General features: G+C 40.7%; 2 protein-coding genes across 4 annotated transcripts; one reads left to right on the plus strand and one right to left on the minus strand.

Annotated features, from left to right (window-relative positions):
• Positions 1-3,439: 3,439 nt before the first annotated feature.
• zgc:163098 (uncharacterized protein LOC100037380 homolog) lies at positions 3,440-13,189 on the plus strand. Of its 3 annotated transcripts, none has more exons than XM_046039980.1 (24): positions 3,440-3,716; positions 4,730-4,814; positions 4,975-5,086; positions 5,667-5,776; positions 5,947-6,014; positions 6,117-6,232; positions 6,321-6,385; positions 6,466-6,631; positions 6,729-6,928; positions 7,399-7,442; positions 8,776-8,880; positions 8,970-9,036; positions 9,274-9,443; positions 9,539-9,701; positions 9,809-9,888; positions 9,987-10,074; positions 10,164-10,292; positions 10,396-10,585; positions 10,723-10,803; positions 10,884-10,947; positions 11,068-11,218; positions 11,565-11,675; positions 12,554-12,732; positions 12,827-13,189. In XM_046039980.1, exons 2-24 carry the CDS (start codon positions 4,737-4,739, stop codon positions 12,945-12,947), a joined length of 2,658 nt encoding a protein of 885 aa, XP_045895936.1. In that variant the 5' UTR covers positions 3,440-3,716; positions 4,730-4,736; the 3' UTR covers positions 12,948-13,189. The 3 variants fall into 3 exon arrangements, with proteins under 3 accessions (XP_045895936.1, XP_045895937.1, XP_045895938.1); XM_046039981.1 differs by having other exon boundaries at positions 3,440-3,694; XM_046039982.1 differs by lacking the exon at positions 3,440-3,716 and adding an exon at positions 3,863-3,881.
• On the minus strand, positions 11,842-23,166 carry wdr44 (WD repeat domain 44). The gene is made up of 20 exons (XM_046039979.1): positions 22,619-23,166; positions 21,553-21,586; positions 20,410-20,493; positions 19,386-19,998; positions 18,635-18,783; positions 18,423-18,518; positions 18,155-18,291; positions 17,789-17,872; positions 17,568-17,674; positions 16,609-16,760; positions 16,378-16,516; positions 16,206-16,267; positions 15,986-16,102; positions 15,747-15,869; positions 15,451-15,642; positions 15,230-15,331; positions 15,007-15,122; positions 14,633-14,760; positions 14,389-14,523; positions 11,842-14,297 (listed from the first exon to the last, which is right to left on the minus strand). Exons 1-20 carry the CDS (start codon positions 22,693-22,695, stop codon positions 14,209-14,211), a joined length of 2,736 nt encoding a protein of 911 aa, XP_045895935.1. The 5' UTR covers positions 22,696-23,166; the 3' UTR covers positions 11,842-14,208.
• Between the last annotated feature and the right edge of the window lie 3,131 nt (positions 23,167-26,297).

Below are 26,297 nucleotides of genomic sequence, written 5' to 3' on the forward strand. Positions count from 1 at the left end.
CGGCAGTTTCTCCGCCCCTGCGCATACAGGGTACATACCCGGGACGAACGCTAGGGGATGGGCTTCTGAGGTGGCGGTGCTGCTGCTGGTGATAATGATGGTGAGCAGGGTATGGTGGCCATTTTAGGCTTTTACCCTTCCTCCACCTGCTACCAAACTCCCAGCAGGGGCCCCAGTGCAAGCACACAGGAGGCAGGGGCCCTTCATGCAATCATTCAGATGTCCTTTTATTTGGATCCCAATGCCTGGATGCTGTGGGTGGGTGGTTACAGCCAAACAATGAGTAATCACTACCATAAAAACAATACTAATACTACACAACTATATGGGAGAAGTACAGCACCCATAAGGCATTACTGATCTACTATTGTTCACTGGGTATGAAAATGGTTTATCACCTGCTGCTTCCTGTTACTTGCAGACTGAAGAGTGGAAGCTATGAGCAAAATTAATTATCCATACGTAGACCATCACTGTACAGCAGCTTTGTTAAAGCAGGGTATGCCTGGGTCCTATGTGGGATTTCTTTTAGGCCAACCCCCTAATGTAACACCAGAGGAGCACTAAAGTAGCACAAATGCCCTTCTGGTTGATCCAAATACCTAGTCTGTTTATAGCCAGCGCAAATGTCCAGTACCATAAAACTTCAATTAATAGCTCGGGTATTTTATATGCTTCAATCACTGAACCCTGTATTTGGGACAGGCATCTATATGAGACAGACCTTTAATTCCTTTCCCACAAAACCCTTGCTCAGCAAAGATGGGAAATAGGCTACAATCAAATTGTTTATTTAAACTAGTACGAATATTACTTGATATATCTTTAAAATGATCGGATAACACACAAACAATGAATCATTAATTTGATCTAGCTCTGAGCGAGAGAGAGAGAGAGAGAGAACCACAGAAATGATAAAAAATGAACATTTCTGTAGTTATCTCAACTTGGATACATTTTTATGAAAAAAACGTTTTGATTCTTTTGATCAGTGGACCAGACCAGGCAGCTATTGAGCGCTGCTTTTACTTGTCAAAATGTGTATGCGTTGTGAGTGACCAAGCAGTTAGGCAAGAGGAGTCACAAGAAAATTTCAAAAGATTGATCATTACAACAAATAAAGATAAAGTTTGGGCCCGTAAAAGAGGTCAAATAAACAGACCATAACTGAAGTTCTGAAGATAACAAACTCAAAAATACAACTGACCTAGTACAAAAGAAACAAAGGGGACTTAAACTGGCTGATCAGACCAGTTTTGACGCACAAGGGGAGACTAACAATAATACTACTACATAAACTACAAATAACAGCAAAACCAACTAAACACTTAATCCAAAAGAAATGTAATCTTACTTAACCAAGCAAAAAAACTTAATATAATATAAATCAAAACTCAAAGAGAATGAAGCTACCCCCCGGACATAACAAGCAGTGATAGTGTCCAGTTGGGCCACCTCCTCTATAAAGCTGCTCCTGCTCCAGGCACCACCCCTTTAAACCAGCAGACTGCATGGATTCTAATTAAATGTTTGCAACAAATGTATAATGTGTCTGAAAAAGTATATAAACCCAACCTAAGGAAAAATAACGACATGAACTAAGGAAGTGTCAGTGCATGAGGTTACCACTGTAACTGGTTTGGGTTTGTGGGGTGTTTTTTTGTATTTGTTTTCTGTGTTCATTCCCTGCCTTTGTTTTCTCTTCTCTGTAGTGTATGTGTTATTTTGGTCATTTGTTTATTCATCAGGTTTCCTTGTTATGAGTTCATTAGTGTCTCTATTCTTATTTTACGGTCTCTGTAATTTTTGCTTTTGATTTTTTGTCATCATGTCATTTATGTTGTCTGTGTTATGTTTCATTTTGTGATGTTCCTCGTGTGTGTTTCAGTTAGCTTTACTTCCTGTTTTAGTTTGTCTGCCCTACTGTCTCTTGTCATGTTTTACTTCCTGTGCTTGTTTCTGATTGTCTGAGTAGTGTCCCCTGTGTGTCATTAGTTCCTCCCTCACATGTGTATTTAAGTGGTTGTCTGTCTTTCAGTTGTTGCCAGTTCATTGTGGATTTACTTGTGTGGATTTTGATAGTTTCCAGTGTTGTAGTATTTTCAGTGTTTTTTGTGTGGCTTTACCTGTTCTGTGTATGGTCCAAACCTCTGTTTCCAGCCTTCAGCCACCTGGCTGAACGTACCAACTGCTTTTAAGGTGGCTTTGTGGCCATGGCTGTGGGACAAGGCTTCAAGGGCATACCCACACTAGGACCAGTTGCCTTGTACCATGCCCAAGCATGATGAGTTCATGTCCAAGTTCCATGCTCGGCTTTTATCCAAAGTAACTTAACAGTTGCTATATGTCAGAGGTCGCACGCCTCTGGAGCAACTAGGAGTTGAGTGTCTTGCTCAGGGACACATTGGTGTCTCACAGTGGATTCAAACCTGCATCTCTCACACCAAAGGCAGTCTTATCATCTGCATCATCACCACCCCCAAGATCACAATACTTGTGTGCCGTGCCGGAGTCCAACCAAACCGCATACCTGGGCATGGTACAGAGCAATCAAACTGGTCAAATGAACAGGCCGTTGGGGGTTAAAGGTGCTCGGGCATGGTACAGATCGCCTAGTGAGAGTTTGCCCTTAATTAAAGTTTTATGGGAAGTGCCTCTCTGGTCAGCCCTATGGTAGCCTAATTAAAAGAGCATATCAAATACGGCAATACCTTATCCTTGAGCATTTAACACTTGTGATGACATTTGCAGCAAAGCACTGCTGCAACAAACAATATTTATTATATTTTATTGTTGTCTCTGCAAGCAAAAAAACAGAGATTGACCCAAACAGTTGGTGCACTAATTTTTGTTTTTGACAGAACAGTAGAGCGAGTATAGCCCGCAGTGTACATTTTTTCATACTTTTTCTAAAGTCTATTTCTGATTATATCTTCGCAAGCTTGTTGGGAAATGGGAAAATGTTGGGAAAAAAACATAATGAAAAATGCATGAAAGATATTTCATGCATAATTTTAGTGAATGGCAACAATGCATTTTATTAACTTTTTGGTCTAGTATATAATGAGACATGTATCAAGAATTTCCCCTCAGGGATATTTCTGATTCTGATTATATTCATGCAAACAAATGATTTAATCAGAATTGTTCTGGCTGATATACTGTATTCTATGCTCTTATGTATTGGGGGTATTTCCACCCTAATTGATTAATTCTGTCATCAGTTAAATAATTTATAATGAAGGTAATTTAAGAAACATGGGTAACAAATCACTTTATTCCACCATGCACCTCATGTTACCAATGGTAAGACCCATTCAGGTCTCCTCTCAACAACAAAACCCGTTTAAACCTCAAACTAAGGTCAAATGCTGGTTATTACAGGACAACCCTCCTGGCATACATGGCCACAACCACATGGGAATATAAGGAAGGGAACAGTCTATAAACTGTAGCAATATGCACACAAGGTCTTTACCTAAGAGAGCCAAATGTCCATGAGAATGAGTCTCCTTCGTGAAAATGTACGCGCAGCAGACACTGTGACAGAGACAGACTCGTGCGGACCGAGCGCACCAAGCAGGCGTCCTCGCTCCGGAGCTCCAGTCGGATATCTCGCCTCTTGATAGCATGTTGTGATAGAAATCAATTGCCGTCGCAAGCAAAATGATGAAGCAATAACATAACACACACTGTAAGTTGCAGTGTTAGCTAAGGTATGGAGCTATATGCATGCAGTGTGGTTTAATAGTCAGTCGGTGGTTTGTGGCGTTAACGTTTCAGTAGAAAACATATTGGACTATAATGTTGACGTTAGCTAGCTAACACGATTGTTTTCTCGGTGTGGCATCCAGAGTCAGCAGATGTTAGCGATTAGACAGGTGGTTTGCATCTTTACGGGTTGTGGGATTAACTGGATAATAGTGTGTTTAGCTTTGCTCATCCAAAAGGGGTTAGCTAGCCATCCCACTCGAGTCCTAGCTAAGCTAAAAATTAATGTTAGCTAACGATAGCAAAGTGCAGTGATAGCTTATAGTTAGTCCAGGCCTTTTAAACACCGCTTGTGCTACAAACGGACTAAAACAACCTGCGCGTTACATGTGCAGCAGAGGAAAGGATATTTATTGAATGGTGTTATTAAATTGAAACCGCTACAGTGTGTAATAGTTTGTCTGCTTTGCTGTAGCTAACTTGTTATGAATAGTATCCCAATTCCCCATCCACTCTCACCATATGTTTTAGCACTCGATCTTGCTTTGCTCCTTTTGTTTGTTTTCCTCACACACTGCCTGTGTCTATTACCTGACCAAAAAAGGGTCAAATGAAGTGACTCAACAGACATCACAGATTTAAAATGCTGTGTTTGCCCTTCAGTGCACGTCTGCAATGTGGGCCCTGCCCTGTCCCCCACAGGACCAGGGAGGTGTCTTTCTAATTATTGTTCTCGCAAGACTCTGAAATTTAACACACATCTTAAAGGATGTCAGAGTTTGTTGAGATTATTGAACTGGATTACAATAATCTGAACACCATATGGGTGAAACTGTTAATATGCTAACTTGTAACTAATCAATAGAAAGGCTGAGTTAAAAATAATAAAAGGAAGGGGATTGAACAGAGGGGCCACAGTCATTCTTTTTTGTAATCTTATATGGTTGATTTATAAATTCATTTAATAGAGTTAATATTTTATTTATTATTATTTAGTATGTTATTTATTTGTTTTCAGTTTGAGCATGGCAGATAGAAAGGGAAAACCTGTTACTCCAATCAAAACACGGACGAAAAAAGAACAAGAGCAGCTTAAGAAAAAGGTAAGGAGGTTGGGGATGATATAATATTGGATATGATTTAGAGCTTTTTAGATTAACTACATCCGTAGATGTTTTGTACATGTGTAATAAATGCATATTAGTAATCACCGGGACCAGGACATAATGCATATACTGTACATGTTTCTGTGTGACTTTTTAGGAGGAAGAAAAAGCAGCAGAGGTTTTTGAAGAATTCTTGGCGTCATTTGAGACCAGTGAAAAAAGCGGAGTGAAAACTTTTGTCCGTGGGGGCATCGTGAATGCAACTAAAGGTCAGCAGCTAGGTCTTCAGCATCATGATAGGACGCAGCTACATTGCAATTGTGTTCCTCTTTTTCTTAATGAGATGGCTTGACAGAAGACGAATCATCTTCTGTACCAGTAATGTTAAACTGAATTACCTGGACATCTTTAAGATAACTGATTACGAAACTATTATCAGGCTGACTCAGTAGTGAAATAGTTCACAATCTTAATTTTCCAGTGCCCATACCTTTTGGTATGGGTTCAATAAAATCCATCCACTCTCGGGGCCCATAGTCAGGAGGCCTGTATTTCTTTAATAAAAAAATGAAGCTTGTCCAATACTGAGGAGTTGCTCAACTTACTGTTACACATAAAGACATCCCTTTAATTTAAATCTTAACTGCAAACTCAGCAGCAAGACTGAGACTCAGCTAATTCGCACAAGTTGTTCTTGGAACGAAGGCCAGTCTCTCTACTTAATTCAGATGTCCCGAAAGAACAGTGGCAAGAATGCAGCCTCAACCTGTTTGTATAGACCTGAATTACTATAACCTAATGCATTGTTGGCTAGTCAGTGTTCAGGAGTTGCTATACTTTTTTTTGCAGAGGAGGAAGCAGAAGAGGTCAAGAAAAGTAAGCTGTATCGACCTGCTACGAAGCTTGTCCCCGTGCCCCAGCATGTCTCACCGGTGTCATCTGCTGAAAGCAAAAAGTCTGTAAGTTTGTGCTCTGATGTTTGTGTAATAATGGCTAAATTACTGAATTCAGTATGAATGCAAACTACTTCCACTTTAAATGTTGCTCGTGATCTCTCACTTTGGTCAGTGCACTTGTATAATCAGTCAGTTGTACTAATAACCACAATGGCTGCCTGTTTGATCAACAGACATTTAAAAGAAAGACAGAAGAAAAGAAGAAGAGCAATCTCGAACTCTTCAAAGAAGAACTTAAGCTGTAAGTCTTTTTGCAAATGTGCCACATATAATGTTTCAGCTCAATCCGTTGATATCTGTGTGGCTTACATAACCCTTTTTTTTACGTTTCAAAAAAATGCAGAATACAAGAAGAGCGTGAGGAAAGACATAAAAGGAAGAAAAATGATCCTGGTGGAGGAGGGGGAGGAGGAGGAGGAGGAGGATTTGGAGATCTGGACATACCGTCGGGACGATCAAGTAAGAGTCCATCTTGAAAATAAATCTCTTATAAGTTGAAAATCGCTAACCTCTATTGTGCTAACCTCAAACCTGCTTTTTCCGACAGCATTATATGATGACCTTACAGTGCCAATCACCACTAACCTCTACATAAGCTGCATTAGCCCAAAGGTAAAGGCGAACACTGACTTTGATTGGCTTGGCGCAGGACAGATGTATATTTCTCACTGTTGATTTTTATTGTTTTCCAGATGAACGAGGAGATCCTCTGCAAAGAGTTTGGTAAGTATGGCCCACTGGCCAGTGTGAAGATTATGTGGCCCCGAACGGATGAAGAGCGCTGCAGGACCTCCAACAGAGCCTTTGTGGCTTTCATGACAAGGAAAGATGCAGAGAGAGCCTTGGCTGCACTTGATGGTACAGTTGACTCCTAAAATTGGTTTGATTTACAGGCTGCAATAGCAGGTTTTTGTAATGACAACCCCATTTTGTTTTTGTACATTTTGTACTGTAGGTAAAGTAATTATGGGGTTTGAAATGAAGCTTGGATGGGGTAAACCAGCTCGCATTCCACCTCAGCCTCTCTACACACCAGTAGGGGTGAGGGCCACACCGCCGCCCCCATCTGGTCTGCCTTTCAATGCTCAGCCAAGGGATCGCTTCCGCAATGACTTCACCAAGCCGCTGGGCGTGTCCAAAGGGGATCTAGACAAGGTAAAATTGTCTTTGTTCTCGGGGGGCGTCTGCATGACCTTTTTTTCTCTGCAAATAATGCAAAAATAAATCAATGTCCAAGAAGCAAAACTAATTTGTTATCAGTCATTGTGAAAAGCTGGGAATCCCGTTGCATGTTTGTTCATTTAATTAATCACCTTGTCCGTGTAGTGCCATATTACAGGACGCAAGGGTATGGTAATGCACAAGTTTGACTGTGTGTTTATAAAATGTAACATAAACTTGTTGCTTATAAATATTTGAGATAAATTAGCTAGCACAGATGGTTTAGCATTTTAGAATAATTTACTGGAGTTCTAAAGCTGTGTCGTCAAACCCCACCCCCCACCCCATTTCACTGACTATGAATGCTATCATCGTTTTCTATGCTGTATGTATCCTGCAGTGTTTCATCTGTACAAGTACTCACTTTTTAATATTTTCACTATTTGATTTGACTTCACAAACAGAGTCTGTCCGAAGCCGTAGTCAAAGTGGTTATCCCAACAGAAAGGTACACACACTCTTCTTACTACGACTGACCAGCTGTTATAACACAAGTTTTCTAGGACAGAGGCTGTGGTGCACCGTTCTTGTGTCCATACTGATTCTTTTAAATATATGACATGGTAAACAAGTCAAACTCTTTGGAGTGTTGCGACACTTGTGGACATTTTGACATCTGCAACTTACGACCAAGGGCTCTTATTATAGATGTCAGGTCCTCATGGCCTCAGATTTACATACAGTCAATGTCATAAGTATTTTTTGTATTTTCTCTGCTCAAATACCTCGGATAATTCATGTTGTTCCCATCATAATAGTAATGTGTGTTATTGTGAGAAGTGAATAGCAGTAGACTATGTAAATGACTGTCATCGATTTATACCAACATCTTTGAGCCCTGGGATTCCCATGGGTTGGCTGAGACACTGCAGACTGATACAGCTAGAAGGCAGATAGATTTAATATTAACCGAAGTCAGACGGTCCCAGATGTGGATTCATGCTAGTGCCGTAAATCAATTTAGGTGCTGCTTCAGGTCAGGGTAGTGAGTAATGTGAAAAGTGTAACTGCAGTGGTAGATCTGACACATAATCAGCAACTCCGCATGAACAAACTGGACACTGATGCTCCAGTTCAGAGAGGTTTCAAGCCTGAAGGCCCATTCAGCAGTAGCTATTCTGTAGCCACCAGCGGAAATGTGCTGACTTATTAAGTGTTGAATATGTTTTGTTCCAGTTCTTGTCTAAAAGTTTACATTTTGAGACCATTACATCTAAAGAAAATGGCCTAACTTTGGTGTCCTTACAATTGAGTACCAACCATTTATGGATTTTGTTGTGGAGACTAATCTTTTTATCACAAAAGTCACGCAGAGCCAATATTGGCCTCTGTGAGTTTGTTAGTTTGAATCTTCTCAACAATCAAGGTTAAGTTTGGATTGAGGATTTCAGCTCTTAAAACCTTTGTCAGTGTTCATGAATTGATACCGTGATTTTTTTTTTTTTACCCCTTTCATGGACACAGTGACCCAGGAAGATTAAAATATGCTGACGCAGTGTCTGCCCCGTGTACAAGGCAGTGACTATGCATTTTTGTACAGTGGGATATCCCATGGGCTGTTACCTTTTTGTTTTTACATTTTTAAAATGGTGAATGTTGTGACATGGAGCGGCACAGTTAGAGTGAACTGCATTCAATTTGACAGTCTGCCTGCAGTTTGCATGGGCCACTAGTTCAGTGTACAGAGAAGTACTAGAGAGTATTAGAGATCTCATGCTGTGGAAAACAGAGACGAGTGGTGACACCAACCCCGGTCTGATACACTCTTCTTTCCCACACAGGAATCTATTATTCCTTATTCACAGGATGATAGAGTTTGTGGTGCGTGAAGGCCATGTGTTTGAAGCTGTAATAATGAACAAGGAGAAAAACAATCCAGATTACAGGTAAGCACTACTGAACCTGGTTGTGTGTTGGTCTTGTAAGTGGACCTTGTTGAGTACATGTTTAATTTGCTCATTGTTTATTGTCTCAGGTTCCTTTTTGACAACAAAAGCCAAGATCACGTGTACTATCGCTGGAAGCTGTTCTCCATCCTGCAGGTATGTTTTACTGCAAAGCCTTGTTTCTAAAACGCTGCCACCTCCAGGAGTTTATCTGGAGGAAGTAAAAACTGTCTTTTAGCTGTTAATCTCATTTTATGTGGAGTAGCTGTTGGAGTAATACTAATTTCAATACCCCAATTCTCTCCCGACTGATGCTTTCATGCACATGAGAATTAAACTGTGGCGTGTCTTGTATGTGAGTATCCATGTGCCTGACCTTCATCCTTACAACAGGGAGAGTCCCCGACAGAGTGGAGGACCACAGATTTTCGTATGTTCCGGGGAGGCTCCATATGGAGACCCCCTTTCCTGAACAGCTACTCTCAAAGAGGTGAAGATGGGGCAGAGGTGGAGGAGGATGCTTCCCCTGAGGAGGAGGTGAAGAAAGGGCAGCTCCGAGCTGAGTAAGTATCTCTAGCAGGCATGATGACATTTATGTTAGGAACTTATGGTGAATTGAATGTAGACCTCTTGCTATGCTTCTGTCAATACCATTCAGGCACAGACAGAGGCTGGAAACGTTGCTTAAAGAGCTTAGTCCAAGCAGAGAAGATATTGCCAATGCCATGCTGTTCTGTCTCGAGCGAGCAGATGCAGCAGAGGAAGTAGTGGGACACATCACTGAGTCTTTTTCCTTGCTTCAGACACCCCTTCAGAAGAAGGCTAGTTTGCTTCCTTTAAGTGTTTCTATAAACAAAGTTACACAGACTACATAAAGATGATTTCACTGACATCATATTCCACTTTTTGCCTCTCCTCAATCCCACAGATTGCCAGATTGTATCTCGTGTCAGACATCTTGCACAACTCATGTGCCAAAGTAGCCGGTGCATCATATTATCGTAAATAGTAAGAGGCTTTCCCTCAATTCAGCTTTAACACATTTATCATATTTTATTTCTTCTCCATCTGACAGTCTCAAAGTGTTTCTCTCTCTGTCTTTGCAGTTTTGAAGCAAAGCTAACACAGATATTTGGAGACCTCAATGCAGCGCACAAAAACATACAAGCCAGGCTGCAGGCTGAACAGTTTAAGGTAATTATAGCTTTCATTTGCCTCACACACAAGGACATTTGCAGTAAACAATAGAAAAGGAAAAAAAAATTCTTCTCCTATCTCCACAGCAAAAGGTCACGAGTTGTTTTAGAGCTTGGGAAGACTGGGCCATATACCCAGAGCCTTATCTAATCCACCTTCAAAACATCTTTCTGGGCTACACCAAAACAGCTGAGGAGCCGACAGAGACAGCCGAGGTGAGCTGAATATTTATGTGCTCATTACAGACATTACTACATTTTGCTAATGGAATTTCAACAAATTGGACAGACGTATGTTCACTTGTCTGTCTCCTTGTAGGAAGTATCCTGCCGTCTCGATGGTGCGCCAATGGAAGGCACACCTATAGGTGGGTTGCCTTTGAACAGAACCCCCGTGGAAGACCTCGACGGCTGCCCCATGGGCTGGGACCCTCTGGATGGAGTCCCTGTTGACGACATAGATGGTGTTCCCTTAGGAGTCGCCATTGATGACATTGATGGAATGCCCTGTGAGTCCACCTCATATCAAAAGCATTTAATTCAAACAGGGCTGCACAAAAACCATAATCACGCTGTGACTCAAAGCATTTACTTGATTACCTGTGTATTGCCCTGACCCAGCTGTCTCATATTCTCCCCTCCTTAGTGGATGAGAGCAATGTTCCTCTCTCCAGATTGCCTTTGTCTAAGTGGGAGAAGACTGGTGATACTGGGGCATTTTCTCAAGGTAACACCGGTCAAGATGCACTCTGTATCACATCAGTCCTCCCCATATCATCCAGCTCATCTTTCTCCTTTCTCTCCAAGCCAAGACCGAGTCTAAGTGGGACATGGTGGTGGAGAAACACAGTGAAGATGAAGTAAATGTAAGGTAAGGCTTCTGTGGGCGGTATCAATGCATCACCTATCTACATTTGTGAAAAGCACACACAGTTTACATACAACAGTCAAATAAGAAAATAAGTCATTCTCCTCTCTCTCCTGGTGACAGTGTCAACTCACAGGATGGAGACGAGGACTCAGAGAGTGACGGCACTGATGAGTCCTGCAGTTTGTCCAAATATGACAGTGCAGACTTCCAGAGCTCCCTCAGAAGTTTTCAGATGTCTGAGAGCAAAAGGAAAAGGCTGAGAGAGCTGGAGGCAAGTGCACTTCTTTTTGTTTTGCATTTGCAGAAACAATATAGTTGTAATCCTACTGTATATTATTTGCTGTGGTTCCACCCATCCACATTGGAAAGTCAGGATGGAAATACTGTATATAGGATTTAATTTAGTAAGGAAGACACTATTGAAATCTAACTTTCTTGTGATTTTAATTCATCACCAGTGAATAACTGAATAAAACTGTTACATGCTAATAGCTGTATTCACATATGGCTCTATACTTAGCTGCCTCCCTATGGTAGCATCTTCGACTGTTTTAAATTCACAAATGGTCATCACATTACAATAAATACGCACAACTGATTAGATGTGTCTGACACAGGTAAAGGTTATGAAGATCCAAGATGAGCTGGAATCTGGCAAGAGGTCAAGGAGGTCTGGAATGAGCATACAACAACAAGTGGAGCACTACAGGAACAAGCTGCTACAGAAGGTCGGCTACTGGATGTTTTTTTATTAGTGTATTTTATTATACTCATAGATAAATACTGCCTATTTAGCTCTAAATTATTACGGCAGTTAATGAAACTATTATTTACACACAGTATGTATTCTGCAGTGAGGGGTCTCTGAAGAAAAAAATGCAAGAATCATTCATGTGTAATAGAAATATTTCTTTAATTGAGAACAGTGTGGGATAAAATACACAAAAGTGCTTGTTATCAGTACATTAAAATTAGACTATGAAACGAGTCAACTGGCACAGTGTAAAAAAAATAATAAATAAACGCGTTACCGATGCAAAGCGCTCAAAACCAGACACCACCAAGGTGCAACCACAGAGCCACAGAACTGGCAGTTTCAGATCTGCAGATTAAGTCCGTTGTGCAACATCTACAGTGAAGTCAAGCTACAGTTGTTTAAGCTGCTGTTTGTGTTAAACATACAAAAGAAAAGAGCACAGTCTACTAAAGTAAGAACAGAGTTTACCCTGCTCCAATAATAATCATGCGCTCTTTTGTCCAAACAAAAAACTTAACGGGTGTTCTGGCAGCTCTACTGTGTCAATTTAGAGGTTTCACTAAATCAATTAGGATGCTGTACTTATAACACAGTAATAATTCTGGCCACACAAAGAAAACAGCATCTTTTAAAAAAAAAAAAAAAAAAAATTACTTTCTAAGTAGGTGTCAACGTTGCTATGAAGACATGCAAGTCTGCAAGTCTGCAGCTCCCACTTGTGGAGAACCTGCAGGCTATTAGGCATGAATGAGTTACAAGCCAGTCCCATGTGGTGTTAGCATCACTACCAGGTAAAGACATGGAATCTGCATGTGACTTCGTTGAGATGTTTTACCCTGTCTGTTACAGGAATTTGAAAAAGATGAAGAAAAGAATATGACAATGACATCAAAGTCTAAAGAAAAGTCAAAGGATGACAGAAAGGACAAAGAAAGGAGCAAAAGAAGTGAAGACGGGGACAGAAGACGACGATGGAGTAGAGATCCTGATGACCGGACCAGAAAATCCACAAGCATCTCTCCTTTAAAGTATGTACAATGAGATGTTTTTGTGATGTATCAAATCCTGATTGTTACTGTTGAAGTCAATCTGTTACCATATGTTTTTTTGTCCATTCAATAGGACAAGGTCTCCCAAATGGTCCAAACGTTCCCGATCACCATCTCCAGACCGGAAGGCAGGGAAGTCCAGCTCACGGTCACCACACCGCTCCCACAAGAAGACAAAGAAGAGCAAACATTGACTCAACTCTGGACCTCGTCATCCATTGGCTCCTGCAGTGCTCTTTTAAACAGACTGGCGTGTCTGTTGTCTTGGTCCCAACTTTCACTATCCATGCAAGATTCAGTGCACTCTTTTGTATGATGAAGTCTGAACACTGTAACTAATTATATATATTTTTGTTTTAATGTTTTGTTTTTAAAATGATAACCAGAAATGTGGCTGCAAAGTTCTGACACTAAATAAATCACTGTTGGTGATGAATGAGTGTGTGTGTGTGGGGGGGGAGGAAATGATTGGTAGGGCCAGGTATCAAAATATTTATACTGAATTGTTAAAAAAGGTTAACAAGCATTCTTCAAGTTTGTATGGATTTTTATTGAGGAAATTAATAGAGCATTATTTTTTTTTCTGTTTACAAAAGCAGTAAGTATGCAATGTTACACACTAAATTTACAGTACTAGTTTATATAATGAAATGTGCTTTCATTGAACAAAAACATTTATAAAAAAGTACTTACGAGCCAGTATTGTTTGAAAAAAAAATTATAAGATACCCAGCCCTATTCATTAGTAACCGTATACAGATTTCCTGTACTGTAGATTTGCTGTCATCAGCTGAAATGTTTGATATATTTTAGAGGAAAGCTTGAAGTTGAATTTAGAAAAGCGATCTAGATTTCATTAGGCACAAAAAATTTGTAAATGATGTTATAAACCACCTTGCTTTCAAAACAAAGGGTTATAACTCTTTACACAAGACACATTGAAATGTGTGACTGACATTAGGACAGTGTCTTTCACTTAGAAGTTATCTTAATTTTTCTGAACTGTGGGAGCAAAACAAACAAGTAAGGTGCCCATACTGTTATACTGCTGTACTGATTCTTGACCATACAGCTGTAAATGTACATACTCATATCTAAACAGATTTAGTTTCTGCTCAAACCCCGAAAGCTTGGCATTTCCTGCTCTCTTTTTCTCTTAATGCCAAACCAATCACAGTTGCTTGGTATTAAAGATAAAAAATAGAAATGTGACAGGGAATCACACCTGGTCTGTTTTGTGAAGTCCATTTCCTCCACCCATTACCTCGTCTTGCATTTTAGGGTCCCTGCTCTCCCGAAAAAAGCTACAGACAGCTCAGCTCTTTGCCTCAGAGTAATAACAATTAGGTAGTTGGGTGATGTCAGATGGCCCCCCACAACGGGCTGTCCTTCATCTTTAGGACTGATCTCCGACAGACAGGCCTGAATGTGAATACCTGACAACCTCCGTAGTGCTCAGTACTTTTTTACATTGATGAAAACCTTGATGGCTCCAGTGAAGTCAGCAGAGAGTAGAACCTCTGTGTGATCTGTCTTTAGGGCTCCTGCAGATGGACAATATTGTTTATTTATAGCACTGAAACGGCGGCCTTGATGACATGAAATCTGTCCTTGAATGAATTCAAGCAAACATACCTGAGGGTATCGTTTCAGAGTCTGTGGAGTCCAGGCTCTTACACTCTGCTTCTGGTTTGTCTGCCCCGGCTTCTTGTGGAACAATAAGGCCTGGGTGGGGTGCAAAAATCGCTGAGGTGACCACTGCATTGTGTGCTGAAAGATAAGTAAAGCTTTAGTGTCAGTTTAAATCAAGGTAACCAAAGTAATTAAGACAGGAAGTTGGATGACAAAACATAATTTTAATACAACACACAGCAGTTACCTTTAATCCCTTCCCAGAAGTCATTGCGGTCCCGTCGTACGGATGTGAATTTACTCAGGTCGTGGTAAGTGCTCCAGATGTACACGTACTTATCCTCTGAGCCACTGACTATGAAGGAGTAGTCATGACTGTAGGAAGATAATCATACGGTAAATCAGTCTGTGTTCAAGGTGCAGTGCAACATATAAACAAGACGCTATGTGCCTCATTACTTTACCATACTTTAATATGTGAAACTGACAAAAAAAAAACTATGAGAAGCAGAGTTCGGAGGCAACAAATAGGCATTACCTTTAACTGCAGGTCATGGAGAGGGATTTGTTAAGGCTACTTCAAAATGCTCAAGTCAAAACTATAAAAAAGGGGAACCTCACCTGAAGCTCGCCTTGATCTGGCTGCTACTGTTGACATAACCTTTGTATTTCATGGATAAAGACAAGTCCCTTAGATCATAAAGACGAATACGGCAATCATTGGAGGTCACCAAAATCTATCAGGGGAAAAAGAGGAAATTTGTTATTTAACAAGTCTGACTGACATGCCTTATTAACATCTCACATACTGTAGATGTGAGATGTAGCGGAGATCAGATGCTACCTTATTCTCTCCAGGTAGAGGTTCAATGCCAGTGATTTTGCGTCCAACTTTGTTCCTGCCTCTGGTGGACCTCACATGAATTTGAGTGTGGTATTTCAGACGCTAAGGAATTTACAAACAGAAAAATACATTTGATTCAACATAGAATAAAACTGTCACGACAAAAACTGATAACACAGTGAAAGCATGCATTAGCAGAAGAAAGTAGCTCAGCTGGTAACCTCTGTGTCATAGAAGATGCATCGACCATCGTAGGTGCCAATGACAGCATACTTCCCGTTTTGGCAGAAGTTCGCTGCGGTGATAAGGCGCGTTTGGCCATCCACCTCATTCCACAGCGCCACCTTCTTGTCTGGAATGTTCCAGAGCCGTAGCTTTCCATCCAGAGACCCACTTAAAAAGTATCTGTCGTCCTGGCAAACAAGAAGCAAGTGTTACTATAAATACCGTCTGGGAGCCAAAATCAATAGATGTGTGATTTGTGCTGAGAGAACTAATGCAAGGTGACTCAACTTACTCTGGGATGGAAAGCAATGGCTGTGACAAAATCAATGTGCTGAAAGCAGCAGAGGCACTCTCTCCTGGATATGTGCCATAATCTGACTGTTTTATCCATGGAAGAGGAGAGTAGGAAAAAGTTCTAGAGTGACATAGAAATGGAAAAAAGTAAGAGGGGAGATAAAACCAATACTGGGAGTGTCTTAAATGTGTGAAGAGGAGGGGTAAAACGATAAAGAGGGGGAAGTGAGACTTCACCTTTGACCAGGATAGGTCCAACAGATCAGCTGTATGACCTTTATACTTGCAGAAGGGGACTTGACGGAAAGGGGCATTTCTATCTTCTGTCTCTGGGTCCTCTGGAACACAACTTGCCTAGGATGAGAGTACAATCTTTAGGAAAACATGGAGTCTCAAGACTTATAGAACATTGCACCGGACGACCCAAAAATCAAAAGGTGTTGTCAATTTCACTTACCCCGTGATCATCAGATTTAGAAGAGCATAAACTTTCCTGAGAAGGAGAAGGTGAAACTCGACCTGGAGAAGCCAAAACAAAAAGAATCTTACCGTGGACAAAGCTGAGCATCTAAATTAAAATAAACACTCATCATTCAACAAACAATCTGAGCTGCTGATTACGAGGTTACCTTCAGTGTTGTACTTTAATCTCATATTATTGAAGTAGTCAAAAGCAGTCTTCAAGACCCAGATGCGAACCACATTATCTTGGCCTGCGGTTGCCAGCAGCCTCCCACAGTGAGAGAACTTCATCGTCCAAACAGCCCCCTGAGAAAAACAACAAAGATGCTGTAATCCAAGTGTTCATTGTAGCACATCTTCTCTTAAACGTTAATAATCAAAAATTAAGATCCTCTTACCATGTGTTCCCCACTCAGGTCCTGCACAACCTTAATCTGATCAAAGTCAAAGGGACCCTTGAAGCTGTGTGCTGCCTTGAACTTAGCAGGCCTGGTGTAAGGCATGCCCTCATCGTCGCTTGATGACGGATCGTCCTGATCTGTATGGAACACTGAGCCGCCAACCCAAAACAAAAAACTGAGATGATCAAAACCTCTGCTGCATGAGAAGACGCATTAATACTTCATAAGCATGTGTTGGCATTGGCAAATCCTAGAACTGCCATCAACATAAGCCCCTTTATCACTGCATAGTACCAGCTGGACTTGGCTCAACTTGCCTTGACTCGCCTTTGTTTGGTTTTCCATTGTGGAAAAGTTGTACCTGTACCTTCATATCACCTCCGTCGAGGTTCCAAGCAAGCTGAGCCGATACTAAAATGAAAACACGGCAGACTGCTGACTGGTCAGAGAGACTCGTCACTATTCACTGCATCATCATTGCACGCACCAGACAGAAGCCAGCAACAGAAAGTTTTATATTTTACAATTTTCATACATTATTTCATCACTAAATCCACTTTTGAGAAGTTTTGAGGTGAGAAATCAACTGTGTAGATTTCGAATATTGACAGTTTTACGAAACGTGATGGTAGAAAAAAAATGTGCTGTAAGGTTTTCACACCACTTATCTGTCTTTACATTCTGAGTAACGTTGAAACTTTTTAACTTAAATCCAGAGAGTGTGTGTCGTACTGAACATTACGTCGCCGCAGTTGTGTGTGGCGTCGCTATAACAATCAGCTACACTGAGGGATACTATCTCAGGGTACTGTCTGCAATGGAAAACGGAGCACGGCCAAACCAAGTCAAGTTGAGCTGGTACTGATTATGGAAAAGGGGCTATACACAGTTAGATTTGTAGTGCTTTCCTGAAATCTAACCATCTGCACAGATGCTTCAAATGACTGTTTTTTTACCTTCATCACGCACACTTTTTACTTTGTTGACTGCCTTCTCTCCATATTCCTCAGCGAGATGCTTGGCCTTCTTCACAGACTTGCCCAGGAATTTTTTTAATTGGGTTCTGGTTGGAAATAAGAGACAACAAATTATTATATTCTATATTTGATCATATGTGGAGAAGTGGAAAGAAAGTCTATTCCAGCAACGGGCTACACAAGAAGTCACCAATCCTTACGTTTTCTGTTTCAGTTTTCCTCCATCTGTGTCTGCCAGTGGAGCCTGAGGCTTGTCATCATCATCTGACTGTGCTGCATCATTCCTGAGAGGAAAAAATAACACAGATCAACTTCCTCTACAAAATGTACCATTTGTGTTTAAATGATTAAGCTTTAAAAAAGATTTTTCCTGGAAGCTTGATGGGATGGTCAAGTGTCTGGATTCACTATAGTCTTTCCACCTTTGGCATTTTATTTTGTATATAGCATGTTGTAATACTGGAACAAAGCATCACCTATTCTTGGATTTAAAGCATGAACCTGTCACCGTTTCTCCTGGTCTCCAAAATGCCTATTGCTTCACTAACTGAAATGAAACTGCTCACGTAATGTACTCCTTGGTCCTTCTCATGATGTGCAGAGTGAGGGGGTTAATCCCTGAAGGAAGTTTCTCTTCTGCCTGGATGAGAGGGATCTCTTCCCCAGTGTCCAGATTCTTGATCATCACACTGGCCAGGATTTCCTATTTCAAGATAGCACACATATATATTTGGTACATAAAAGGTTGGTTGAAGGAACGTGCTAGAGGTTGGGTTATGGCTTGGATTCAAGCTGAATAAAATGCAATGAAATCAAACGCAGAGGGACTCTTACTTCATCTGTCAGTTCTCTACCAGAGTTAGAACGGGGACGCTGAGGGCCTGGAGTTTGTGCTCCACTCTCAGATGAGGCCTGTTCATCCTCATTTTCCTAAAAAACACAAGCAATAGTACAACAGATATGGTTCACCATATAAAGTTTTATTTTTGAGCACCTGTGGATGCGCACCAAAAAAGAAAAGGGTTCAGGTATGCAGCCTCACTGACCTGTGCTGTAACCACTTTGTCCCCACTGGTGGCACTGGCCAGATCCAAGGAATGCTGCAGCTCTTTGGTTAGACTCCTCACAGTGCTGCTTGGAGACACCAGGCCGGAGGGCTCCAGAGCATCACAGCTGACTTGACTGAGCGCAGACACTAAACAATCATACAACAGATTTCATCATCACAATTCCTCAAACTGTTCATCTACTCTGTCTGTTTTGCATGTGGGGGTTTGCTATTGTTGTTGATCATGGGATAATAATTGAGAAAGATATTTTCCCAAGATTTCTGTGCTATGTTAAGTAAAACCTCAAATAGAGACAGGATGCTTTGACCTGTTCTTCTCTACTTCTTTAATCTAAAACACTATTCACACTTGATGCCTAACAGGTCTGTCATTCATTCAGTAATGCTTTGCCCCAGTCCAAGCAAACCAGGAGCTAGAACTTGGAAAGGTTATTGCTCTAAATGTCAAATGCCTCAAAACAGTTTCTAATCCAGTTATTCCTAAAGACTGAGTTCAAGACTTTAGACATTGGACAGCTGACTTCATCTTGTTGTGGAGAGGACAATCTGGGACCATCAGGGACCATGATTGAAATAAGTCCTGGACTTTGCCATGTTATCCCTGTCAAGTATTATTGTATTTCCATTTTAACTATTGTATTTGTAACTGTGTCAAGTTAACTAAACAAAAACACACTTTGGATCAATGCAACACTTTAGTGTCATTCACTGTGCACTGTTTTCTCTACCTTCCAGTCCACTTGGCCTCAGACACTCCTGAGACTTCTTGGAGGGTAGACCCTGCCAAGACGGTGGAGGCGGTCTCGGTGGAGGACCTCCGCTCGGAGGGGGTGGGCGCGAGGGAGGAGGGGGCTTCTTGGTGCTGGCTACAATGTCTGGTTCCACTGTGAACTGCCGTGGGGGTTTCATAGGCCCAGAGGAGTCCGAGTCAGCCAGCCTGTCTGTAAATGGGACCTGTTCTAAGATATCTGCAGGTCTCTGCTCCTGCTTCCCTTCTGCAACCACAACAGCCTCATCAGGGTGACTCTGTCCAAAAGTGCTGGTGATGTCTGGGGGCTGAACACCTTCTTGTGACGCAACTAAGGGCCCAGGGAGGTCTGTGGGTTCAGGGGCAGGTACAGCGCATGCTTCGTTTGTTGCTGCATCTTCCTGTAGTTCCTCTGGCCTCTCGACAAGCTGAGGTTCGAGAGCGGGCGATGCATACTCCACAGGAACTTCCTGAGCATTATTCTGTTCCTTTGGCTCTGGTTCTGCTCTTACGTCAACCTGAAGCTGATCTAACTGCTGAGCCACCTCACCAACACTTCCCTTTTGACTCTCCTCTATGATGCTATCAATGATCTGTAAGAAAGAGAAAGTAACAGTCGGTTAATTTAGAAATACACCAATTATGATGCAAGGTCCCATATCCAGCTCAACTACAACAGAAATATGTTACTGCCTATGCTGTACATGTACCTTTTTTTCTTGTCACAGTCGCTAACACAAAGCTAAAACTCACAGCTAGAGCGATACCCACATGAAAACCTGGACGGTACACAAAAGGCCGCACTGCAGGATATGCCATTTCTAAAAAATACCATCATAATTATTGTCTCAATGTGACATCTATGAGATCCACACAAACTTACACTTTTAATACACAAAACAAAATATGATAATATGATGAAAGACCAATATTTTGATACAGATCTTTTCTGTTTTATCAGTTATCTCTTGTGGGGCACTGTGCAACAATAGAGGAACCCATACCAGTAGGGAATCATCTTGCTGAGTTTCAGATGTGACCACTCCGCAGCTCACATCCTGTGCAGCGTTTACTGATCTCTGTGGAAGCTGTTCAGAAAACAATAAAAATGTGTTTTTTGCCTACAATATATACAAATAACAAAATTCACGTCAGCTTTCATTTACATCAAGGCTCACCAAGCACACTCAGACAAACGGAATCCTACTTGTAGAATATTTCATTAAAAAATTTTAAAGTTCTCTCCTCTAGCTAATTTTTATTAGCCTTTTTCATTTGACTGAGACTGCTTGCCATGAGGGTAAATGCAATTTCCTTTTACTGTAAAATAAATGTTTTCAGTTAACTTTGCCGGGCGAATGCTGGCCTGTGAGCAAGGTTCACTTCTGGGTCCATTCCAGAATCAATTCAGTAATGTGTTAAAGTAGTTCTTATTTGCAGTCTCTCGTGAGCAAGCGTAATGTAAATTTCAGTTATAACTGTCTGTGTGGGAAGGGCAGACAGAGCAACCAAGCCAGATGATTCATTTACATTTAATTTTCATTTTTCTAGCTGTTGGGAAGGAGGCTCCAGATCACCACGGTAGGAGGCAGGCACCAAGGCAAAGGGTTGAATATTTGCAGTCAATAACTCATTACTAAATGGGCTGTGATAACGTTTTCACACAGGGTACCAATATCTTACCTTGAAGTTACCTAAGGTAGGCTTAAGATCAAGGAGAACTACTATAAACACTAGTCACCTCTAGACACTTTGTGTTAGAACAGTCAGTGTACTGATTTAGTAAGGTTCAGTTTAAATGGCCATTGATACCTGAAGCTGGTGAAATACCCAGATTTATTAAAGGTCCAAATCTGACAAACTCTAACTCCTAAAATTACTAAACAAACAGGTAGACATTTTGCTACATAAAAATCAGATGTGAAAAGAAATTCTGTCACAAATAACTAGAAACAACCTCTACCTCAACAAATCCCTCTATAGATTCAATACAATCAAATTTTATTTAATTCCAACCCTCAGTATTAGCTAACCTCCACTTCATTTTCAAGTCTTGGTTACATTAACATTAGTAAGAATAATCATTCCAAACGCGACTCAGCAAATACTCCCTTATTTCAACAGTGGCTGGGTTTAGACAAACATACCTGAGGCGAAGGAATGACAAACTTTGCAGGTGACCTAAAAAGCACAAAGGGACACAGTTCAAAAATGCAAAGAAAGTCAATGTCTAAAATACATCCTAAAACAAAACTAATCTGAAACCAAATGTGGTGTTATTTTATATGTCCCCTTGAGCAGTTCAACCAGCTGTGAATTACAATTTGTTTATCCCAAAATGAAATACAGACTTTCAGCCCTGTTCTATCAGTAAACAAATCTTTCTCGACATGGTTGCAGAGGAATGCTTGAGTCTGAAAGACAAGACACAGACAAGAGTCTTTGATTTAGCAGGATGGTGAATGTTTTTTAGTATATGTTACTTTATCATTACTAAAAAGGCAACCAGATATTGCCAAAATGTCCTGAAATAATAGTTTCTAAAAAATTAAAATTACTAAGATGATTAATAAAATGTAACTTATGTGATATTAAGTGTATTAAGTGTACTGCATAAATATTTACAGTAGCCTCCACAATTTATACTTAATGATAAACTCTCCTCTAGCCACATGCCATAATGTAAAACGGGAAAGAGGCAGAGTTTTACAGTTAAATCTTGGTGTTATATTCTTAACGTTAAAACACCATAAAGTGGTACTATTTAATAACAGTACTTTGGCCACGTTTCCTGGTTAATCTTGACTTTAGTTGTTGTTGTGCACAACAGACAAAAACCCCGAGCTCTCACAACCAGTAGCAGCCAGTAATTTATTTTTGGCATTACAGCAAACAATGTTTTTGGAAAGTCGATTTGATCTCAGGAATAATTTAATGCGAGTTATTTGTTGGGGTAGACTTCTCCCTGCGCTAACATCAAACAGCTGGCGGCTATGAGGAACACTGCACAGCCCACTTTAATGGTTTCAATGCACAACTGACAGTAATTTGCATCTTATCTCTGAATCCGCAGAGTTAAAGGTCTATACAAAGTAGTAGTATGCAAATATAGCGTTAACTGTAAGTTAGCTAGATTTAGCTGTAACTCAAGGCACATGAGATCAAATAAGCAGTGCATCAGTGAATCTGATATTATCATATGTTTTTCCTTACACTTTTGGAGATGGGGTGAAATTAACGTCCTCGGGAGCATCATAAAATTCCTCGGTGTCACTTGTATCTGACGCCATGCTATCATGAGTTTAGCTCGCTAGCTAGTGAAAGTTAGTCACTAGGCAGCTGTCTAAAAGCCTAACCTGCTAGGGCAGGTGTTACACACATGCACGCGTCCTTTTATATAACGTTACTGCCTTCTCAATATATTTGTTTAAATTTAAAACGCTTGGCACAGGCGTCGTCAAACAACCACTTTCCTGTCCAACGTCACGTCATAACGTTACAGTACGCTAGCCAAATGCTAGGCTAACAAAATGCAATCTGTTCGAACGGCGGACCAACGCCTACTGCTATCTTTCTACCCTCTTTTAAATCTGTCTCGCTCCCTGCACAGCATCTCCCGTGAAAGCAGACACCAATAAAATGCGCGTTTTTCCAACAGCATACACTCTGTTAGCTGTCAAGCTAGCGAAGTCGCTGCACCGCGTCATAAACAAACCAGCGAAATAAAAAATACATCCTGGCGAGGTAAAGGGCGGGGCTCAGGCGCGCTCTTCTTCTACCTCACTGAAGGCAGCTAGGGGGGATTTCGACACACTACTGCCCCCTACTGGACTAATGGAAGAAGAGAAAGCAAGAGAACATCAGCGAAGGATCAGCAGCTAATCACTGAAATGTCTTCGTATGCATGCTTTTGACAAGTCATCCATTCAGTGCCTGCTGCCAGTCCAAAATGCTGCTTCTGCCTCCTGACAGGAAAGAAAAAGTTGGACCACATTACACCTACATTGCGCTCCCTCCACTGGCATAACACCGCAGGACTGATTTTATATTGCTTTTAACTTTTAAATGTCTTATTGGATTGGCGCCGCCTTACCTCATGGGGCTTCTTCACGTTCACACTCCAGTTAGAGTGCTGAGATCTGCCATTCTCCTCCTGAATGTATACCTAAAAGCAGGCTCAAAACCAGAGGTGATCGAGCCTTTGGTTTATCTGCCCCTAACCTGTGGAACAATAGCCATTTCTATTCAGAACCGCCCAGACTCTCGAACGCTTCAAATTGATGTTATAACAATAATAATAATAATAATCCTTATTTGTAGAGCACTTTTCAAAAACAAGTTACAAAGTGCTTTAACAAGTGTAAAGAATAATACAAAAAAAAAAGAAAAAAGATAAGAGCATGAAAATTTTATATAAAATTAGTAAAATACAATAAAATAAAAGGGATAAAATAAAGTCAAATAAGATCGGGAAAAGCTCTCCTATAAAAGTATGTTTTAAGAAGGGACTTAAAAGAGTTCACTGACTCAGCCGCCTTGATTTCCTCGGGCAGGCTGTTCCAGAGCCTCGGGGCCCTGACAGCAAACGCTCTGTCCCCTTTAGTTTTCAGTCGAGACTCTGGAACAGATAACAGACCTCTGCCCGAGGATCTCAAGGTACGTGCTGGTGCGTATGGGACTAAACGGTCAGAAATATAACAAGGCGAGAGGCCATGAAGAGCTTTAAAAGTGATCAATAGAATTTTAAAGTAAATTCTAAAACATACTGGGAGCCAGTGTAACGAAGCTAAAATAGGAGTAATGTGGTCATATTTCTTTGTTCTGGTTAAAAGCCTGGCAGCTGAGTTCTGGACAGTCTGGAGTCGATCAATAGATTTTTGGGTTAAACAGGTGAAAAGGCTGTTGCAGTAATCCAGGCGTGATGAGATGAAGGCGTGTAAAATGGTCTCGGTGTCCTTAAAAGTTAACATAGATCGAATTGTTAAAAACACATTAAAAACACATCTCATTTCTTTGTCAATTAAGAAACTGTTTCAAGTTAAGAAACTTATCTTCCTAGGTGATTTTAATAATATCATAATATATCAAACAGTTTATGATATACTGTGTACCCTAATGTTGTATTGCTGTACTTTTACCTTGTAATTTATGTTGTATTTTTACCATGTAAAGCACTTTGGTCAACATCGTTTTTTAAATGTGCTATATAAATAAAGTTCATTGTTGATATTGATTGACATCAGTGCAGTCTAGAGCCTCCCCCACACTGGATTTTTGAAGCATATACCAACATAAATATATATATGATAATAAGAAATCTAATTACAATATGTGTGCTGATATACTCCATTTTCTAATAAACAGTTTTAACAAAAATGTTTTAAATTTGGTTAATGCAGATATGTGGCCAAAATATAGGCTGCTGACCAGGACATTTTACAGTTAAATAATTAAATCTGTCAGTACTCTCTCAATGCCATTTCAACACTGTTTCTAAATGACCTCAAGCATACTGGATCTTTGACATTTCTGCAGTGCAATTATTTGTTATTTATATGTACAACGGATTTTAGCCTATTTTTTTCCCTTTCTTGCAATTATTGTGTGTAGGGTTTCCCCTCAGAAACTGATAAAGTGGTGGGATCCAATGTGCTATTTTCTATCCCGTTGTTCAAATTTGCTGTGTTAACGGGTGTTTTATGTCATCTTAAGATGACCATTCCCAGGAGGAAAAATCTTGTTCAAAATTTGCTAATTTTTCTCTGTTAATTAGTCAAAAAACAGTACTGTTTTTAATCAAATTCAAGGGCATAGAATTTAGTCCCAACAAACATCCAGAGTAGGCCTACTGAATTGTCCCTCAGCATCTAGTCACTTTGATACACAGACAGTTAACAGCTCTTGTTCTCTAACTACAAGTCCAATGTGTTTTTTGTTATGGCAGAAAATTGTGTCCTCTTACATTTAATCTTTTATGTATGATCTTTTAATATTATCATTATTATTACTATTATTGTTATAGATATGTATTGTGTTTTATCCTTAACCTTTCCTCTCCTATACTTCTTATGTTAGTCTGTCCACATTTACTAGGGTTTAGGTCAGAGCTGTGAGATTGTTTTATTGTTTTCCTCTCTTGTTGTTCCTCTCCTCTCATGGAATGTTCATTCAAGGCTGAGAGAGGATCTCTGTTCCCCAAAACGTAGAAACCTAGATTGTGTAAATGATGATGCATCCATTTGCTCGGGGCCAGACGCCCGATGACGCCCTAGGCAGCAGGTCTCTGGACCAGCTGTATATGTGTTTTAGTACTTCTCTGTTTACTCTCTTTTGTTAAATAAATTCTTCAAAGACAACGGTTGGTTGTTACTCAATTCTTTGCTCAGCCCCTCACCAGGAATATAATTTCCACGACAATTTTGGCACCCCAGATGGGACGGACGAGGGATTCAGACTCCGTTGAAGGACAGAGGCCGGCTTAAAATCCTCCCTGTAGCGAGAAGCTGTGTTCAGCGGAGCCCTGATCTTCGCTCCGTTCCAGAAAGAAAAGGAAAATAACTTACACGGTGAGAAATGAGTAGATAATTGAGAGAAAAGATAAAAAGAGTGAGATTGAACAGAGTGAAGGAAGTGGTCTTATATCTCGCGCCTGAATGATGTGCAGAACCCTCTATCTGCTTGTAAACTGACAAGTGGGTGGAGAGTGGGACTGGATCAGGGGCTCGCGGACAGACGTCTCCTGGTTTTCGGGGTTTCCAGCTGATAAGTTAGGTTTGCAGCGCTTAGCCTCAAACTTAATCGAACTCAGTGGACCCAGATATTGCTATGGACCGGAGTACAGACTAGCTAGAGAGAGTAGACTATGGCAAGAGTCAGAGTAAAGTGATGATTG

The sequence above is a fragment of the Micropterus dolomieu genome, linkage group LG23, assembly GCF_021292245.1.
Source record: "Micropterus dolomieu isolate WLL.071019.BEF.003 ecotype Adirondacks linkage group LG23, ASM2129224v1, whole genome shotgun sequence".
Classification (NCBI taxonomy): Eukaryota; Metazoa; Chordata; class Actinopteri; order Centrarchiformes; family Centrarchidae; genus Micropterus; species Micropterus dolomieu.

What these genes read in the sequence shown, in the direction of transcription:
- zgc:163098 (XM_046039980.1), top strand. Translation starts at nt 4,737, where the DNA reads ATGGCAGATAGAAAGGGAAAACCTGTTACTCCAATCAAAACACGGACG. An exon ending in GGAACAAGCTGCTACAGAAG is followed by an intron (nt 11,676 to 12,553) that starts GTCGGCTACTGG and finishes TGTCTGTTACAG; the next exon opens with GAATTTGAAAAAGATGAAGA. An exon ending in ACAAGCATCTCTCCTTTAAA is followed by an intron (nt 12,733 to 12,826) that starts GTATGTACAATG and finishes TCCATTCAATAG; the next exon opens with GACAAGGTCTCCCAAATGGT.
- wdr44 (XM_046039979.1), bottom strand. Translation starts at nt 22,695, where the DNA reads ATGGCGTCAGATACAAGTGACACCGAGGAATTTTATGATGCTCCCGAG. An exon ending in GAGGCCAAGTGGACTGGAAG is followed by an intron (nt 18,784 to 19,385) that starts GTAGAGAAAACA and finishes ATGATTGTTTAG; the next exon opens with TGTCTGCGCTCAGTCAAGTC. An exon ending in GTAGAGAACTGACAGATGAA is followed by an intron (nt 18,292 to 18,422) that starts GTAAGAGTCCCT and finishes ATCTTGAAATAG; the next exon opens with GAAATCCTGGCCAGTGTGAT.